Raw genomic sequence first — 20,923 nt, 5'->3', positions numbered from 1 at the left:
CTTTAATGTAACAGAAAACACGATAACTGTTAATGCATTGAAGAGACTTTTTAGTTGGGTTGGCAGCAAAAGTGATCAAATGTGAAAGTGCGGGAGTGTCACGGAGGAACTGAGCTATATTCTGCAAATGGGAGATTGATACTTGAGTTAAAATATGTGAGCATAATCCGGAAGATGATTGTGATATAAACTGCCTCCAGATCAGCCAAGATAGAAAAATAGATATGCAATAGCCGGTGTCAACCATAAGAGGGCCTTCGCCTTGCATTCAAAACAACTACATTCTAATAAAAACAGTATACTGTAATTTGATTAACTTCTGCACCTCTTGCAGAATCTATATACACATGCATTTACAAACATTTGGACTACCTATGTTGTAAATGTATTATCTTTTCGATTTACACACGGCATCTATTGCACGTCTGTCCGTCCTGGGAGAGGGATCCCTCCTCTGTTGCTCTCCCTGAAACCCTGTCTCCTAAAAATTAGCGTTTAGCTAGAAACGTATTTTCTCCCACGTTACGTTCGTTATGAAGGTATCTTAAATACGTTTATTTTCCACATATCTTTGCCATTTATTGTCTTGCTTATAAAAATGATAATAGTTATTTATAAATATCATTTTAGAGCACACACGACAATCGGGCTCGATATATGGTTACATTAAAATCAGTAGGCGAGGCTGTAATCTCGCCAGCTGTTACTCTCATGAGCGAGGCAGAACATAATAGTTTTAACATGCCAAAAAGCTGCTGTGTCGTTTATTGCACCTCAAACATTAAAACAAATCCAGAGTTACGTGTTTCTGTACTTCCTCTAAGAAGAAAGGACAGTAACAGAAGATCTCTGTGGCTTCAGGCTTGATCGCCGTTCAAATGACAGCGTTGGTTTCCCCAAAAGTGGGCGGGGCTGTAAAGTGAAGTAGATTTACTCTCATCTATTATTCAAAACCATTCTATTTATTCTAACGTAAATTACATGCCAGTGTTTTGTCTTTTTATTTATTTGTTTTTATTTTAAATCGTATAATGTCGGACTTTTTTTCCGTCTGTGAGGAAAAGAAATGGGGCTCAGAGCCTCAAAATACTGAAATCTGTATTTTTTAAAATCTTTTCCTTCTAATTTATTATTCTTTTCTAAATAACACACTGTTATTTACTCAACAATAACACACAATTATCCTTGTTTTTATTTATTCATTTAATTCTATAATCTTGGGCTTTTTAGCCGTAAATAAAGTCACCGGAAACAGACGGGACATTTTGAGCGATACACACCACAAACCCACTAAACTGATTACCCAAGATCCTCAGCTTGAAGCTCGTTGATTGGATGTTTTAGCTGCAATGCACGCTGGGATATGGTGTTAATAAGATATGATATCCGACAACGAAAAATAAAATAATACCTAATTCAGAGTGTTCTTGCTTTTCTCTTTGGAAGTCATCACATAACGGCATTGTAATATTACACATCTGCCGTAGTTCTTTATTTATAGAGCCCTGATGAGAAGACTTCTGGACAAACAGGAGAACTGCTGCCAAAACTGAATACTTGACGTGGATCATAAATATATCAACAATTAAACAACATCTTCAATTTCTTTTCACAAAATACGTCTCCTTGCAGTATCAATAGTAATTCGGCTGACTTTTATGTTTGATCCAATTGGTATATAGGTTACATTTACACCATAACGGTGCACAGCTGATCGAAAAGGACTTGTAGTTTTTAAAGATATTACTGATTTTCTTTGAATATCAGAATGTAAATACTGAGTTGAGAGAATAGTCAGGGGATTTGGGTGATGGGAGACACATCTATGGAATCACAATTTCAATAGCTTACTATTAAATGACGGATAGCCTATGCCTTTCTGTCTGTGATGTTTTACAAATCAGATATTAATGTGTAGAAGTAAAACAAGAGAAATAGTATAGCAATATCCTGTACAATTATGTAAAAACATGAATAAAACTACACATCTTCAGATGTTATACATAAGTGTCTACACTAATAATACAAAGTTATTATTAGTATGCTGTGTGTACCTTGTGTGCACCGCCTAGTGGTTAAAGCATGTTATTGAATTATTTTTGTTGAATAATGTTATTTGATTAAAACAATATTAAGAGTACATACTTTCATAGGGGGAAAGTAGAAGGTCAATGATAGAAATATTATAAAGAATATAAAAAGTCAAGAAGATACTATAAGTGATCTCTACAATAAAACAGTTTAGTGCCGGATGTACACAGATATTAATAGGAGGATGTGCAAAACAGACAAACGAATTAACCTTTATTAACATATTAAATAATACTTTAGGTTAAGGTCTTCTTTTAAAGGGAAATGGAAACACTTTTCAAACTGCTTTCCATGCGACAATATTACCATTAGGAAATGTATTTATCTAGTCTATTTCCAATGTAAACGATCGAGATACGCGAATTTACTTTTTGAAATACGTGCCTAATGACCATGGGCGCTTCCATTGCTCCGGGACTTTCCCAGTGACGTCACTGAGTGGGTGCGGCTTCCTGGGCCAAAGCTCAATAACAAACAACATGGCGTGCAATGCACCAGTAGTTTACATTACAAGAAAACGGTCGTCGTCAGGAGTTTATTGTATTGCCCCAGGCTGCACAAATGGATTTTATACAAAGAAGGAAGAAGTACATTTCCATAGGCTGCCACTAAAGGATGAGAAGCTGCTCAAAGTCCAGTCTGGATGCCTGGTTCAATACAAAACATTGGATTTGAAGCCAGGATCTGTTCCCACAATATTCGATTTCTCAACGTATGCAGTCGGGAACACCGACCGTCCCAGCACGTCGGCCGCGCAAGAAAAGGAACTCACCTTGTGGTGTAACCGGCAAGAGAGAAAGCCTTTGAGCTCCAGACTGTTTCAGATCCTTGATAATCCATGATATGGCGTTTCATCACGGCAGCATTTAGTTTAGACGGTAGCTGCCGGGTCCCGCATGAGCTCAGACCCCTCCTTTTTATTTAAAAAAAGCTTTATACCCCAAACCAGCACTTTTGAAACAGGAAGTGACATGGAGGGATATGAGGCATGGCTAGAATGGGTGATCTGTTTGGTATTTTGAGCAAAATACTTCATAGACATGTTTTTTATATATTTGTATATATCTGAGACCTATGCTATTGCCTAAAAATAGCATGATAGATGACATGTAAGTAGAAGTATTGTTTATGGACTCAGGTTTAATTCTTAACAATTTAGTGCAAAGTATAAGAGTTCCTAATATTGTGTGTGTATTGCCCTCTACTGGTTGAAACCATCTATTGCATTTGAATGTTGCTATTGACTGATCTGGAGTCAGCTTTCCAATCAGTAAAAGTACATTTCCTCTCGTACTTTTACTCACATATAGTCACATTGACAATGCAGGACTTACCTGTTACAGAGTACTTTTTACAGTGTGGTATAAGTACTTTAACTTTAGAAAAGACCCTGAGGTACCTATAGTTTTATGTATTGATCAGACACACATATCACAGGTTTGGTACAAAACAATCTTTAGACCCGATAAGCAAAGGTCAACAAAGAAATCCTTTTAAAAGTAATCTTTTTAGTGCCCAGTTTGAATCATGTAATCTTATCCCATTGATCATGAATCCACTTCTTCATAGAAAACAACCAAGGAAACAACCAGGAAAGTAATATATGCTTTAATGTAACAGAAAACACGATAACTGTTAATGCATTGAAGAGACTTTTTAGTTGGGTTGGCAGCAAAAGTGATCAAATGTGAAAGTGCGGGAGTGTCACGGAGGAACTGAGCTATATTCTGCAAATGGGAGATTGATACTTGAGTTAAAATATGTGAGCATAATCCGGAAGATGATTGTGATATAAACTGCCTCCAGATCAGCCAAGATAGAAAAATAGATATGCAATAGCCGGTGTCAACCATAAGAGGGGCCTTCGCCTTGCATTCAAAACAACTACATTCTAATAAAAACAGTATACTGTAATTTGATTAACTTCTGCACCTCTTGCAGAATCTATATACACATGCATTTACAAACATTTGGACTACCTATGTTGTAAATGTATTATCTTTTCGATTTACACACGGCATCTATTGCACGTCTGTCCGTCCTGGGAGAGGGATCCCTCCTCTGTTGCTCTCCCTGAAACCCTGTCTCCTAAAAATTAGCGTTTAGCTAGAAACGTATTTTCTCCCACGTTACGTTCGTTATGAAGGTATCTTAAATACGTTTATTTTCCACATATCTTTGCCATTTATTGTCTTGCTTATAAAAATGATAATAGTTATTTATAAATATCATTTTAGAGCACACACGACAATCGGGCTCGATATATGGTTACATTAAAATCAGTAGGCGAGGCTGTAATCTCGCCAGCTGTTACTCTCATGAGCGAGGCAGAACATAATAGTTTTAACATGCCAAAAAGCTGCTGTGTCGTTTATTGCACCTCAAACATTAAAACAAATCCAGAGTTACGTGTTTCTGTACTTCCTCTAAGAAGAAAGGACAGTAACAGAAGATCTCTGTGGCTTCAGGCTTGATCGCCGTTCAAATGACAGCGTTGGTTTCCCCAAAAGTGGGCGGGGCTGTAAAGTGAAGTAGATTTACTCTCATCTATTATTCAAAACCATTCTATTTATTCTAACGTAAATTACATGCCAGTGTTTTGTCTTTTTATTTATTTGTTTTTATTTTAAATCGTATAATGTCGGACTTTTTTTCCGTCTGTGAGGAAAAGAAATGGGGCTCAGAGCCTCAAAATACTGAAATCTGTATTTTTTAAAATCTTTTCCTTCTAATTTATTATTCTTTTCTAAATAACACACTGTTATTTACTCAACAATAACACACAATTATCCTTGTTTTTATTTATTCATTTAATTCTATAATCTTGGGCTTTTTAGCCGTAAATAAAGTCACCGGAAACAGACGGGACATTTTGAGCGATACACACCACAAACCCACTAAACTGATTACCCAAGATCCTCAGCTTGAAGCTCGTTGATTGGATGTTTTAGCTGCAATGCACGCTGGGATATGGTGTTAATAAGATATGATATCCGACAACGAAAAATAAAATAATACCTAATTCAGAGTGTTCTTGCTTTTCTCTTTGGAAGTCATCACATAACGGCATTGTAATATTACACATCTGCCGTAGTTCTTTATTTATAGAGCCCTGATGAGAAGACTTCTGGACAAACAGGAGAACTGCTGCCAAAACTGAATACTTGACGTGGATCATAAATATATCAACAATTAAACAACATCTTCAATTTCTTTTCACAAAATACGTCTCCTTGCAGTATCAGTAGTAATTCGGCTGACTTTTATGTTTGATCCAATTGGTATATAGGTTACATTTACACCATAACGGTGCACAGCTGATCGAAAAGGACTTGTAGTTTTTAAAGATATTACTGATTTTCTTTGAATATCAGAATGTAAATACTGAGTTGAGAGAATAGTCAGGGGATTTGGGTGATGGGAGACACATCTATGGAATCACAATTTCAATAGCTTACTATTAAATGACGGATAGCCTATGCCTTTCTGTCTGTGATGTTTTACAAATCAGATATTAATGTGTAGAAGTAAAACAAGAGAAATAGTATAGCAATATCCTGTACAATTATGTAAAAACATGAATAAAACTACACATCTTCAGATGTTATACATAAGTGTCTACACTAATAATACAAAGTTATTATTAGTATGCTGTGTGTACCTTGTGTGCACCGCCTAGTGGTTAAAGCATGTTATTGAATTATTTTTGTTGAATAATGTTATTTGATTAAAACAATATTAAGAGTACATACTTTCATAGGGGGAAAGTAGAAGGTCAATGATAGAAATATTATAAAGAATATAAAAAGTCAAGAAGATACTATAAGTGATCTCTACAATAAAACAGTTTAGTGCCGGATGTACACAGATATTAATAGGAGGATGTGCAAAACAGACAAACGAATTAACCTTTATTAACATATTAAATAATACTTTAGGTTAAGGTCTTCTTTTAAAGGGAAATGGAAACACTTTTCAAACTGCTTTCCATGCGACAATATTACCATTAGGAAATGTATTTATCTAGTCTATTTCCAATGTAAACGATCGAGATACGCGAATTTACTTTTTGAAATACGTGCCTAATGACCATGGGCGCTTCCATTGCTCCGGGACTTTTCCAGTGACGTCACTGAGTGGGTACGGCATCCTGGGCCAAAGCTCAATAACAAACAACATGGCGTGCAATGCACCAGTAGTTTACATTACAAGAAAACGGTCGTCGTCAGGAGTTTATTGTATTGCCCCAGGCTGCACAAATGGATTTTATACAAAGAAGGAAGAAGTACATTTCCATAGGCTGCCACTAAAGGATGAGAAGCTGCTCAAAGTCCAGTCTGGATGTCTGGTTCAATACAAAACATTGGATTTGAAGCCAGGATCTGTTCCCACAATATTCGATTTCTCAACGTATGCAGTCGGGAACACCGACCGTCCCAGCACGTCGGCCGCGCAAGACAATGACAGTGTCAACAAACGTGAAGTTCGAGCCACCAAACGAGTTGCTTCAGCTGCCGAGAGAGAGGTAAATATTGCAGCACTACCAGATTACTAGCTCACACATGTATTTACTGACACAGTGTGACCTTATTAATTAACGCAATCGCGTCCAAACTAAATGGTAGCTATTATTATGACGCACAATAGAGAATTGGGGGTGTTCTATAGCTCAACTAATTAAACTGGCATACACAAGCTCATCTGTCGAAAACAGCCCTAAAAAGGCTAGTATTGCTATTGATGGATGGTATTGCAGGACCCAGAGCGCACAGCAGATAACGGAATTGCAGTTGTATTGCTTATAGATTATCAGAACATTTCAAAGGGGACACAGCCCCATTGTATATTAACCTATGGATTAACTACATCATCGTTTTTATCGTTGTAATGCCATTGAAGACCAGTTTAGACCAGACAATGAGGAAGGTAAGCCGTTAGCCTGGCGTATGTTAGTACCTAGCGCCACTTGTTTTGATGTACGTTTTTGTGGATAACCTCGCGAGTTTGTATCTTCCAGTGTTGAGGTGGGCACCGTTAGATTCTGTGTCTCCTTGCGATCATAAACGATGTGTTGGATGTGCGGCTAGGATAAGTAATAAGGGAGCTATCGGTGCAGTAATAGGTTAGCATTTTCGCTCGGGGCTAATTCAGAGGCTCACTGTTAGCATTGTGTTTTTTTAATTTTTTTATTCCGGATCGTATGCCACTCTATTCGACCGAATCGGTTCATAAGCATAGGCCATGGGATGCCTGGTAACTGTAGATGCTTCCACATCAATGTCATCTCCCGACGAATAGTCAAATTCATCGTTCAAAACGTCGATCTCATTGCAAAATTCCTCCATCGCTGCCATATCTGCTACGTTGTGTTGACTTCAGGTGGAGCGAAAACACAGCCAGTGACGTCACCATTTGGGACTCCCCTAATGGCGGCGGCCTGGTCCCGGAATTCCCCACCCGGCCGGCGGATAATTAATTTTCTTTTGGCGAGTAATATCATATACAATAAATATTACGATCAATATCCATTGTAAAATGAATAAACTACCGGAATATTATAACTGTAATTGGTGTTTCCTTTCCCCTTTAACAAGAAAAAAGCTTTGGGGGTATCTATCTACCAGAGATGTTCACAAGTCTTTTTTTGCAAGTCCAAGTCAAGTCTCAAGTCTTTGGTCACGAGTCCAAGTCAAGTCTCAAGTCTCTAAATAATAAAAGTCTCATGTCTCTTCTGGTTGTAATAAGCCTTCTATTGTCTGCTGCTATCCAGTCTGTTAAGAATACTGCACAGCTATATCTAAGACATGCAAAGCATTTACTGTGTTATTATACACTGGGTCTCTAATGACATATTTTAAGTCTACTATTAATAAACATATTCCTCTATCCTCTCACTCAAAGCCAGTGTCATGGTAACCTGATAAACCTGTAACATTAACGTTACGTGGTCAACAATAAACCTGTAACCTGCCTATAAATCCACAGATGTATTTATGTATGTAACTATGTATTTTCTACGTTTAACGCAGCGGAACGTAATGATTAACGTTACCGACCTTTTTTATGTCATGTCAAGAGTTGGATGTCAACGCCACTCAACTCAAACAAGTGCGACAAGCAAACATTCACTCATCTTTTCAAATATTCAGTTACAAAGCTAGCAGCAAGCTAAGTGAACATTACACAGCTGATGCTGAGCTAAACATGTTTGCTAACCGTCCATGCGTTAATGTGACTGACCTCTCCGGGTGACTTTTCAAGTGCCTGATGAAATTCGACGTTGTTGCGCCAGCATCCTTGATTTTGATATTGCAGACTTTGCAGTGTGCGCTCCTTTTGTTGGTGCCGCCGGCGTTTTGTTCGAAGTGTTTGTCGTTGAACCTAATTACAAGCGGTACAGCCGCAGGTGTGCCGCCGGTCGCTATTGTGTTACTACGAGGTAGTAACAGAGGCGCGCACGTCTGCGTAATGAGCCCGGCTAAAGTAACTGGATGGCCTGCCTGCCTGTCAGCCTTCCATCTGGGCACAAACTGATCTCGTGCCCTCATTGGTCATGTGCGCGTGCGTGTGTGTTGGAGGAGGCGGGCTCTATAAGGAAGTAGCAGCCTCTAGCAGATTATCTCCGGTTGTGTATTTTCAAATTCTAGCGATCTCGAGCCGGTTTCTCTCAAATGTACCTACCCTACCTTTAATACGCCAAAAATAGAAAACACAATGATTGTTCACGAGTCCCAACACACGAGTCCAAGTCGAGTCTGAAGTCTTTTGGTCACGAGTCCAAGTCAAGTCTCAAGTCTCTGTGTGTGCGACTTAAGTGCGACTCGAGTCCGAGTCGCAGACTCGAGTCCCCATCTCTGCTATCTACAGATGAATATTAAGCCTGACAAAGTACTTAACGTCTAAAATATTGCTTTCCTGGAATGTTAACTATGTTGAAGCACTTATTTTAACTGATATTATACACATTAATTATACTCTTATGTATGTAGTAGATAGTATAAGTAATGTGCAGAATTTGACAGTTTAATGGTGGAGGTATGCACACATATTGATAGATGTCTTGTAATGCGCTGTTGAGGAACCTGCGACCCAAGTTGTGAATAAGATCAATAAACCTTAGAAAATCTTGAAATCTTGAAAGGGATATGCAAAATAGCCATTATACAGTTTTTAATTAACTATTAGTAGAGAATAACGAGTAATGAATATACTTTATAAAGATCTGCAGATAAATGTTTAGTCTTCTCAAGCACCAACTATCAAATATTGCCAGATTGTTGGCACTTGAAAATCACCTTCCCTGAATTTTACTCAGGTGTAACTAAAGTCTGCTTTAAGGGTTGTTTATATTTCACATCATTCATCAGAATCTGCAAAGTAACTAAACTAAATGTAGTGAAGTAAAAATATCAGGTTAACCTCTGAATTGTAGTGGAGTAGAATTACAAAGTAACAATGAGCTGTCATGTGGGTATATATATTAATGCTGCCCATTATGGATACAAGCGATTTTCACCCATTTAGTAATTACATGTTTTAAATGTGTACACACCAATGTGTTTCCTATCGCCTAAACCTCCAGGGCTGTACACAGTTTAATACTGTCAACCAGTGGCTGCGCCAGAGATTTTCTCTAGGGGGTGCTGTGGGGTAGCTTGACGTTTCATAGAGGGTGCTCAAACATTAAAGGGGAAAGGAAACACCAATTACAGTTATAATATTCCGGTAGTTTATTCATTTTACAATGGATATTGATCGTAATATTTATTGTATATGATATTACTCGCCAAAAGAAAATTAATTATCCGCCGGCCGGGTGGGGAATTCCGGGACCAGGCCGCCGCCATTAGGGGAGTCCCAAATGGTGATGTCACTGGCTGTGTTTTCGCTCCACCTGAAGTCAACACAACGTAGCAGATATGGCAGCGATGGAGGAATTTTGCAATGCGATGGACGTTTTGAACGATGAATTTGACTATTCGTCGGGAGATGACATTGATGTGGAAGCATCTACAGTTACCAGGCATCCCATGGCCTATGCTTATGAACCGATTCGGTCGAATAGAGTGGCATACGATCCGGAATAAAAAAATTAAAAAAACACAATGCTAACAGTGAGCCTCTGAATTAGCCCCGAGCGAAAATGCTAACCTATTACTGCACCGATAGCTCCCTTATTACTTATCCTAGCCGCACATCCAACACATCGTTTATGATCGCAAGGAGACACAGAATCTAACGGTGCCCACCTCAACACTGGAAGATACAAACTCGCGAGGTTATCCACAAAAACGTACATCAAAACAAGTGGCGCTAGGTACTAACATACGCCAGGCTAACGGCTTACCTTCCTCATTGTATGGTCTAAACTGGTCTTCAATGGCATTACAACGATAAAAACGATGATGTAGTTAATCCATAGGTTAATATCCAATGGGGCTGTGTCCCCTTTGAAATGTTCTGATAATCTATAAGCAATACAACTGCAATTCCGTTATCTGCTGTCCTCTCTGTGCTCCGTGCGCTCTGGGTCCTGCAATACCATCCATCAATAGCAATACTAGCCTTTTTAGGGCTGTTTTCGGCAGATGAGCGTGTGTATGCCAGTTTAATTAGTTGAGCTATAGAACACCCCCAATTCTCTACTGTGCGTCATAATAATAGCTACCATTTAGTTTGGACGCGATTGCGTTAATTAATAAGGTCACACTGTGTCAGTAAATACATGTGTGAGCTAGTAATCTGGTAGTGCTGCAATATTTACCTCTCTCTCGGCAGCTGAAGCAACTCGTTTGGTGGCTCGAACTTCACGTTTGTTGACACTGTCATTGTCTTGCGCGGCCGACGTGCTGGGACGGTCGGTGTTCCCGACTGCATACGTTGAGAAATCGAATATTGTGGGAACAGATCCTGGCTTCAAATCCAATGTTTTGTATTGAACCAGACATCCAGACTGGACTTTGAGCAGCTTCTCATCCTTTAGTGGCAGCCTATGGAAATGTACTTCTTCCTTCTTTGTATAAAATCCATTTGTGCAGCCTGGGGCAATACAATAAACTCCTGACGACGACCGTTTTCTTGTAATGTAAACTACTGGTGCATTGCACGCCATGTTGTTTGTTATTGAGCTTTGGCCCAGGAAGCCGTACCCAATCAGTGACGTCACTGGAAAAGTCCCGGAGCAATGGAAGCGCCCATGGTCATAAGGCACGTATTTCAAAAAGTAAATTCGCGTATCTCGATCGTTTACATTGGAAATAGACTAGATAAATACATTTCCTAATGGTAATATTGTCGCATGGAAAGCAGTTTGAAAAGTGTTTCCATTTCCCTTTAAGGGTTTCCCATTAATGCACCAGCGCTACAGTTGAATTTTCTACTGCAACACTCCGCACGCACACACAATGCACCCTCGACTGTTATATGAAGGCTCGATAATAAGCTCACGGCATATAGGTGTAAGCAGGGGTAAAGTGCTATTTTTACAGGTGGGGGGTGGACCTCACCTCCTCTAGGAGGGACCTCACCTCCTCTAGTGGGGTCTGAGGGCATGCTTCCCCGGGAAGATTTTTTAAATATTGAAGTTAAAAGCATCAATCTGGTGCACTTTGAGAGCAACATTAAGAGATCTATGGATACATCTCTCAACAACACCCATATGAAACAGAACTGTAAACAGATTTTCTATTTCTTTATAGATATTTTACAAATCACTCCCCTTTTAAAACAACCGTTTGAGACCCATGAGATAACTAAACTCAAGTTAACTATCTAAACTTCAAGTCCTTTACTTCACCTGAGCTGAGATTATCTGAGACTCTCCGTCTGACAGGAGAGAGTTCTCCCTCCGCCTTGTTGTTGAAAAAGCTCCTTATACCCGTTAGCTTGGCTAGCTAGCACCAGATGCTAACCACAACGATCTCCGGTAGATACCCACCGGTGTGCACACACACACACACACACACACACACACACACACACACACACACACACACACACACACACACACACACACACACACACACACACACACACACACACACACACACACACACACACACACACACACACACACACACACACACACACACACACACACACACACACACACACACACACACACATTTAAAGAATACATTGTAAGCATTGAATAAAAAATGCAGAAACCAAAGCATAACATTAACATCAGTAATAATCATAAACTGATGATATGATGAGGTGACTGTTATTTTGTATATATTATTTTATTGATTGTTGTGTTTTTTTTCTTACGTAATGTGTGCATAAGTATATATGTGTCTGTTGATTGTGTCTATAGGATATACATATTGTTGTACATATCTGTATATTGTATAATTTTTACATTCAGGATTGTTGGAAACGTCATTTCGATCTCTCTGTCTGAGCAATAAGCAGCTTTACTTTTGGAACTTAAAGTACATTTTGATACTTCATATTTCTTCACCATCTGAGAAAGCTTACCAACTGTATTTTACTTTTGGACTGTTTTTGTCCATCATGCACAAAGTCCTGAGACGTAATCCGGTGACACAAGTAAAAATACCTGTTTTTGTGGAATGACTGCGTGTGTGTAAGATTAGAGGGTTTTTGTGCTGTGACATGAAAGCACTTGTTCAGGTACGGTATGTCCTGATGGATGTTTGTCTCTTACAGAGGTCACAATGAAACAAAGAGCGTGGGTTTGCAGAAAGAGACTGAGAACCAGTCCGACAGCATCCCTGAACGCTGAGTCCTCTTCATGGGCTTCAAAACAAAGCCCTTCTGACCTTCTACTCAGGTTGTAAGGGAAACTTCTGCCGCAATGGAGAGTCAGGACTCAGAGAGACACGGGACGAGCAGGAGTTCTGATGTCAAACACTAGCGTTTATTACCAGCATCGGTAGGTACCCACCGGTGTGCACACACACACACACACACACACACACACACACACACACACACACACACACACACACACACACACACACACACACACACACACACACACACACACACACACACACACACACACACACACACACACACACACACACACACACACACACACACACACACACACACACACACACACACACACACACACACAGAGCAGAGCTTGAATGAAACACAGAGACCCAAAAGTAAGCTACTTGTACTCACGAGGCCTATTATGTGCAGAATCCCTCTCGCTTTCAGGTGGTTTTGATTGAGTGTCCACACGTGGACGTGTAAGGACTAAAAAACGATCAATTTTTCACTTTGCTGTTAGCAAATAATTTGGCGCTCTTGCTAACAGGAAGTCAATCAAGTGTCACAAAGTAATTTAGCCTATGGGTAGGTCAAAAATCGAATGGGTGCTGGCCATTGGCCTAATCATATCACCTGTGTTGGCTTTATGTTTTTGGTCAAAAATGTGTTTGTTTCACATTTGCATTGATGTAATCAATAATTTTTCTAATTTAATTTAATAATAATAATAATTTTCGACAAAAAAAAACACATATTTCTTGGGGGTGCTTAGGGGGAGCTAGGGGCCATTATTATTTTCCAAAAAATTATTATTATTATTATTTTCAAAAAAATGTTTTAAGTGAAACATCTGGGGCTTTTCAGAAAACATCCGGGGCTTGAGCCCAAGTAGCCACCCCCTAGCGCCACCACTGGCTGTAAGAAAGCTGATCTTTACATAAACCATGGCATTGGGCTAAAAAGTAGAAGATAAAACTCTTCCATTTTAGGAGCAGTTGATCATTTGGGTAATAAGGTTAAACAAAATGGAAAATGAGGCAGAGGCTCTTAGTTCCTCGGGAGTTTGTTCCAAAGCCTTGGGGCCACCGCCTCAAAGGCACGGTCCCCCTTAGTCTGTAGCCTGGTTCGGGGCACCCTTAGGAGGCCTTGCTCGGACGACCTCAGGGCCCGGGTTGTGCTGTGAGGGTGGATCAGGTCATTGATGTAGTCTGGGGCTTGGCCATGCACAGCTCTATATGTGAAGACCAATAAGTACTTACTAGTATCATCTCAAAAAGTAACAAATACTGGAAAAAGAGTCTGTCTGCAAACATAGAGGCAAAAGCACAATACAAGAAACTCAAATACTTTGCACTGAACTGACAAGATTTCAACCTCAATCCATAAACTATTACCCATCCATGTCAATAGTGTTTACTCTGTCTGCTCTATCCATATCCCTCTTCACATTGATTCTTCTCCTCAGTGATGTCCGGTTCTGGAGCTGCTGTGAGGCTGCACGAGTTCAGAGACAATGCACCCACGATAACACCAAAGTGAGTGAACAATATATATATAAAATGTAAGAAATAACCGTGAAATGCATAAATCAGGTTCATATTTTTGAGTGAAATGTTTTTGATGAAAAATGGGGAGAATGGATAAGATACAGAACACATTTCGAATGATCCTCCACTTGAATGTGACAATGAATGTATGCTTTTTAATCATGCATCTCTTATTGGTTGACTATATCATACAAAATATTGTAGAATTGTATTTAGTTTTCTTTTATTTAATTTGGGGATTCTTATTTAGTTGTCTTTCTTTTGTCTTTTATGCACTTTAGTTTAAACTCTATCCCATGTTGTTATGTACGTACGGAAGAGGATGAGTGCCACAGGGGAATTTTTGTTTTAGATCTGACCAAAAGTGTTCTTTTGTTTGAGTTGAAGTTTTGAAGAACTTAAAAAAGAAAATAATAACTTTTATCACAATTATCCTCTTTCGCATATATTTCATAAAATGCAAATAAAAAATCAACTTAGGTGGAAAGCAGCAGCCCTCCAGAATGGTGTTTAATCCTTTGAAAAGGTACTGATACGTCTTTTTTTTCTACCTCTTTTCTGTACATTTAACTGTTTATTTCATGTCTGTTTCAGGTCGTCTCGTGTCGGGAGAGATGTGCAGGGATTATATCCAGGACAGCTGGGTCGAGTCCACATTGCCCCTTCAAAGGATTCTGGGTAAGGCTCTGCCGGTTAAAATGAGAATACAAATCATAAATCCTTTAAATATACTGCGTTACATCTACAGAAAGAGGCAAAAGTGAAATACGTAGACTAATGTGTTAAAAAAGAAAGACAGGAACATGTATCATAAAATCAAATGTGTACAAAACCATGTCAGATCAAATATACTGCTATATTTATGTATATTTGATCATTACGATGTTTTTTCTGATCTAAAAGCTTTCGAAGAGAAAGCCAATACTTGTATTAAAGATCACCTATTATGCAAAATCCACTTCTTCATGTCTTTTCTACATCAACATGTGTCCTCTCTTCTTCATGTCTGTAACGACTGAATGAACACAAGTGGAGGACTCAATAGCACGACTCGGAGACAGAGGATTAGGATGCAAATAGGTCTTTATATCCAAGGTTCGGTACACGGGAGATCAGTCAATAAGGCTAACAAAACAGACGAGGAGTAGACAGGAACCGGGTCAGGACAGGAAGCTGGGTCAGGTACACGTGGAATCAGATACTAGAAAAACACTGCTGGAACGCTAGGAATAACTAAGACGAACTGGCACTGAAGGGACTGTGGATGCAGACTAAATAGACAGAGGGAGAGATGATAATGGGGCACAGGGGAGGCTAATTAGGGAAGGGAAGCAGGTGGAGTTCAATCAAGGGCAGGAAAGCTGAGACTGAAATGAGAGAAACAACAATGAAAACAGGAACAATAACAAAAACATCAGCATGCTGGCTAAACCCTTACAATGTCTCTTCTACATCAACATGTGTCCCCTCTTCTCCATGTCTCTTCTACATCACCATGTGTCCCCTCTTCTTCATGTCTCTTCTACATCAACATGTGTCCCCTCTTCTTCATGTCTCTTCTACATCAACATGTGTCCCCTCTTCTTCATGTCTCTTCTACATCACCATGTGTCCCCTCTTCTTCATGTCTCTTCTACATCAACATGTGTCCCCTCTTCTTCATGTCTCTTCTACATCACCATGTGTCCCCTCTTCTTCATGTCTCTTCTACATCAACATGTGTCCCCTCTTCCTCATGTCTCTTCTACATCAACATGTGTCCCCTCTTCTTCATGTCTCTTCTGCATCAACATGTGTCCCCTCTTCTCCATGTCTCTTCTACATCAACATGTGTCCCCTCTTCTTCATGTCTCTTCTACATCAACATGTGTCCCCTCTTCTTCATGTCTCTTCTACATCAACATGTGTCCCCTCTTCTTCATGTCTCTTCTACATCAACATGTGTCCCCTCTTCTTCATGTCTCTTCTACATCAACATGTGTCCCCTCTTCTTCATGTCTCTTCTACATCAACATGTGTCCCCTCTGTGGAAAGAGACTCTGAAAAGAGATTCTCTCTCTTTTTGATCCATTTCTATAAAAACCTGTCTGAAAATGAGCTGATCAGATTTTGGCCACTTTATGATGTCATAACGATGTGTTGTCTTGTGTAACCATTAGCCAATCAGCAACCAAGGTTACCCCCCCCCCCCCTTATCACCTGAATCTCCTCTTAAAACACCATTAGCCGCGTTCACACTGCGGTACTTTTCCCACAAAGGTTCATGCGAACTTAGTTCATGATCGCGTTCACACCAAAAAGAGCCGGTACTAAAAGTAGTTCATGCAAACCTTTTTACCCCCTCGAAAGTCCCTGCTAGAGAGCAGGGACTTTCGAGCGGCTCTTTTTTGAGAAAAGAGCTATATTCCTGATTGGCTGGGCGGATTGCAAACCACGCCCCGTAAAACTCCCAAAAAGTTTTGTGAAGCCGCCATTTTATTATCCTCGCATTAGCATTATTAGCATTAGCATTAGCCCAGCGCAGAAACGCAGAGAGACTAACTTATGGCAACACAAAATAAAACATGGGAGCGGTGGAGATGAGGAGGTGTCGGCGTTCTGGCGATTTACTCGGAAGGCTTCAGTAGAAGCTGCTGGGACTCCCAGCTGCTTCGACTGAAGCCTTCCCCAACTCCGGGGACTTCGGGCGGCAGTATACGCCGTGAAGTGGTTTGCGGCCTGCCAGTAAACCCAAAGCAGAAGAAGAAGAAGTGACGTCAGCGGATTAATTTGCCTGATCCACCCCCAGGGACTTTTTCTGGTGTGAACGCGATCTGTACTTAGTTCATGCGAACTAAAGAGTTCGCATGAACTAAGTTCGCATGAACCTTTGTGGGAAAAGTACCGCAGTGTGAACGCGGCTATTGAGTTCTTTGTAACCAAATGTCTCTCAGAGGGGCGTGGGGAGGGGCTCCTTATTTTCATCTAAAGTAACAGACAGAGAATCAGCACTTTGGAAACAGGGCTGAAACAGAGGGGATTATGGGTAATGCTGCAATGATCTGTTTGGTGTTTCAGCCAATCAGAGACAGGTTCTGTATATATCTGAGACCTGTGATGTCTTTATGAAAAACAGTATAATTGGGGACCTTTAAGACATTTGCAAATCTGAAGAAGATAAAGGACTTTGATTGATTTTATAAAAATAGTTTAGGGGGACATCTTATCCACCTTTATCAACCATATGACTGCATCCTCAAGGAATGCCAGGTTTTTACTTGTAATTAAGTATTTTAATTGTGTAGTATTGCTAAAGTCATATTTATTGCGTCACTGTTGGCCTAAATAATGAGGTTTAGTAACAGAGTTTAAATCTGTTTTGTGTGTAAGGTCACGTAATTTTCAAAATGTGAGAAATTCTTGGTTAATGACCTCTGTTGTTAAAAATATATCGTGTCAACAAAGTCAAATATTTGCAATAGCCATAAAAGATATAATGGGAAAGGTGAGTCGTTCTTAAATGTTGTTATTTGCTTTTTGAACAGATAGAGATAAAGAACAGAAGACTAATATTAATCACAAGAGGCAAACACAAGTGTTGTACATTCAAAACAAGGATAATCAAGATTTTATAATATTTGATATTATTTAAAAAAAAAAGAGTTTGCTAATCCTTCTAGACTTTTGCTTTGAATTTTGGAAAATAAAAGGACAATTTTGAATGCAGAACTTCTATTCTTATTTAGTTATATATTTGTAATTATGTTATTGTATTTATTGGACATTTTAATGAAACTTGTTCATTTTTTTATTTCATCTTTTGATTCCACATTCAAATATATACATATTTGTTTTCTGTTTAGTTTCATTTAATAATTTATTGGACATTTTAATTTTGGTGATTGTGTTTATTTTAATTCCTTTATTTTTTTATTTGATATTTTTAATCCTCAATCTTATTTAACTTATTATATTTATATACATATTTTATTCTATTTTATATAGATTCTATTTCTTAATATGTACACATTTTATTGTACATTTTACTTTATTTCGACATGTTTGTAAACATCTTTATTTTTATCGCACATTCTTACTTTAACTTCTTATGGTTAAATATATATTTCCTTTTTTTTCTTCATTTTAACCTATGTTTTATTTTAATCTAAAATGTAGCATCTCACAAAATCCCATTTCCCCCGGTAATCTGATTCTGAAACATAAATAAGTGTCTCTCGTCTCTCTTGTGGACATGTTGCAGCTTCAGTCCTCTCAGTGGAGCGTCTCCGTCCCTCCACGAGTCTCCAGATCCTCCGTATGGAAACGTCCAGCAGAGCTTTGACCTCCGAACCCTGAGAGCACTGTCTGTCCTCCGTCCTGCTGTCCGTCCTCAGACATCGTATCAGGAGCACTTCGGTCTCCTCTCTTTCCTCAGTAATCCACAATAACACACTCTGATAGCGCTGATGGAGTGCAACAGCGAACACCCTGTGTGTGTGTGTGTGTGTGTGTGTGTGTCCTAGCATTACTATCCTTGTGGGGATCTAAATCTGTTTACACAGTCACGTGTGGGGACTCGCCTCCGTTATGGGGACATAAGGAAGGTCATGGGGAATCATTAATTTTAGGGTGAAGACTTGGTTAGCGTTAGGCATGTGTTGGTTATGGTTAAGGTTAGGATAAGTCTCCAGGAAATGCATGTAAGTCAATGTAATGTCCCCTGAAGTGATGTAAACATTGTGTGTGTGCGTGTGCATGTGCGTGTGTGTGTGTTTGTATGTCTGGGAGGGAGGGTTGGTTTTATTTTTGTTTGTCTGTATTATTGTTAATATTTGTAGCTTACATATATATTCTGTATTCTGCATTTTGTATATTTTGTAAGTAATTGCTATTGTCTATTTTTGTTGTGTTTTAAAAAATGTTGTGCTTGTGGTTACACATGTTGTGTTTTAATCTCAATACAAATGTGAACACAAAAAAAAAAGTAATCCACAATAATGTTATCAAAAACCTTTCAGGATGTGTGAATTATAATTATTCCAGTAAGTACTATACCCAACTTAAAATCCAAAGTACGTGTAGTTTAAGTGTTTTTTTTATGTAACTTCTACTCCCTTACATATTAAAACTACATGTTGTGTTTATTTACCATGTGATATTCCAATCTTTATTTCAGACTCAAGGTCCATATCACAAAAAGACAAAACACACATCAATAAATAAGATAAAAAGCTAAACACAAAACAAATAAAAACAAACAGATAAAAACATAAAATCAGTCCAATCACAGCGAGCCACACGTGCTCACCGTCTGTAGAGGCTGCTGCGCCAATGCCTCCAAATCATGGAAGAGAACCGGGTAGAACTCTTCAGAGGGTTAATTAAAATCGAGATAACATGATTGTCCGAGTCTTCCAGGCGACACATGAATTTGTACATTAACTTTCTTAAAAGGGCTTGACAGGCAGGTACCCTCAAGTTAACAAACAGCTGGCTGGCACTGTGCCATCTCGGTACCCTCAGCAGCAACCGTAAAGCATCGTACATGCAACTTTTAGTTTGTGTATGCTTCTAGCCGTGTAGTTATTCCACAGGTGAGCCGTGTAGTTACTCCGCATGTGAGCCGTGTAGTTACTCCGCAGGTGAGCCTTGTAGTTACTCCACAGGTGAGCCGTGTAGTTACTCCGCAGGTGAGCCTTGTAGTTACTCCGCAGGTGAGCCTTGTAGTTACTCCACAGGTGAGCCGTGTAGTTACTCCGCAGGTGAGCCTTGTAGTTACTCCACAGGTGAGCCACGTAGTTACTCCACAGGTGAGCCTTGTAGTTACTCCGCAGGTGAGCCTTGTAGTTACTCCACAGGTGAGCCGTGTAGTTACTCCGCAGGTGAGCCTTGTAGTTACTCCACAGGTGAGCCGTGTAGTTACTCCACAGGTGAGCCTTGTAGTTACTCCGCAGGTGAGCCTTGTAGTTACTCCACAGGTGAGCCGTGTAGTTACTCCGCAGGTGAGCCTTGTAGTTACTCCACAGGTGAGCCACGTAGTTACTCCACAGGTGAGCCTTGTAGTTACTCCGCAGGTGAGCCGTGTAGTTACTCCACAGGTGAGCCTTGTAGTTACTCCACAGGTGAGCCGTGTAGTTACTCCGCAGGTGAGCCGTGTACAATGGTGTACAGAAAGCTTTAAAAAGTGATACCTTGACATCTACAGAGCACTTGTGAAACTTACGCATTAATATGTTTACCTGGGCTTACAGTTTGGAGCGTTGTCTATGGATGTCTTTGTCATCTGTGAGATAATCAGAAATATAATAACCAAGGTACTTGATCTCACTGCACACAAGAAGAATGACTGAGCATACAATTAGGAAACACAGCCTTTTTATCCACTTTAATTCTAAATGGTACTATAACTTAAGCTGAAGCTAACAGTAATAACTATAAGATATATCTGAAATAAATAAGTGTACTGAAACAAATACCAATAACTGTATTGCATTGTTTTCTTATGCCCAATTACTTCATACTGTCTAGTTCTCTTTTTCGTCCTGTATTTATTGTGC

The 20,923-nt window shown here is 39.4% G+C and overlaps 1 protein-coding gene across 1 annotated transcript in view; it reads left to right on the top strand.

Annotated features, from left to right (window-relative positions):
- LOC117450830 (protein SPMIP3-like) overlaps positions 1-19,514 on the top strand; it is a 349,252-nt gene extending 329,738 nt beyond the window's left edge. The window contains exons 2-4 of the mRNA XM_071203786.1: positions 14,306-14,375; positions 14,982-15,065; positions 18,628-19,514. Coding sequence (XP_071059887.1) covers positions 14,306-14,375; positions 14,982-15,065; positions 18,628-18,814 — 341 coding nt within the window. The 3' untranslated portion in view covers positions 18,815-19,514. The remainder of the gene's footprint in view (positions 1-14,305; positions 14,376-14,981; positions 15,066-18,627) is intronic.
- The last annotated feature ends 1,409 nt before the right edge of the window (positions 19,515-20,923 follow it).

Source organism: Pseudochaenichthys georgianus, chromosome 1 (assembly GCF_902827115.2).
Source record: "Pseudochaenichthys georgianus chromosome 1, fPseGeo1.2, whole genome shotgun sequence".
NCBI classification, from domain to species: Eukaryota; Metazoa; Chordata; class Actinopteri; order Perciformes; family Channichthyidae; genus Pseudochaenichthys; species Pseudochaenichthys georgianus.
This window is presented reverse-complemented; position numbering and strand designations above follow the sequence as displayed.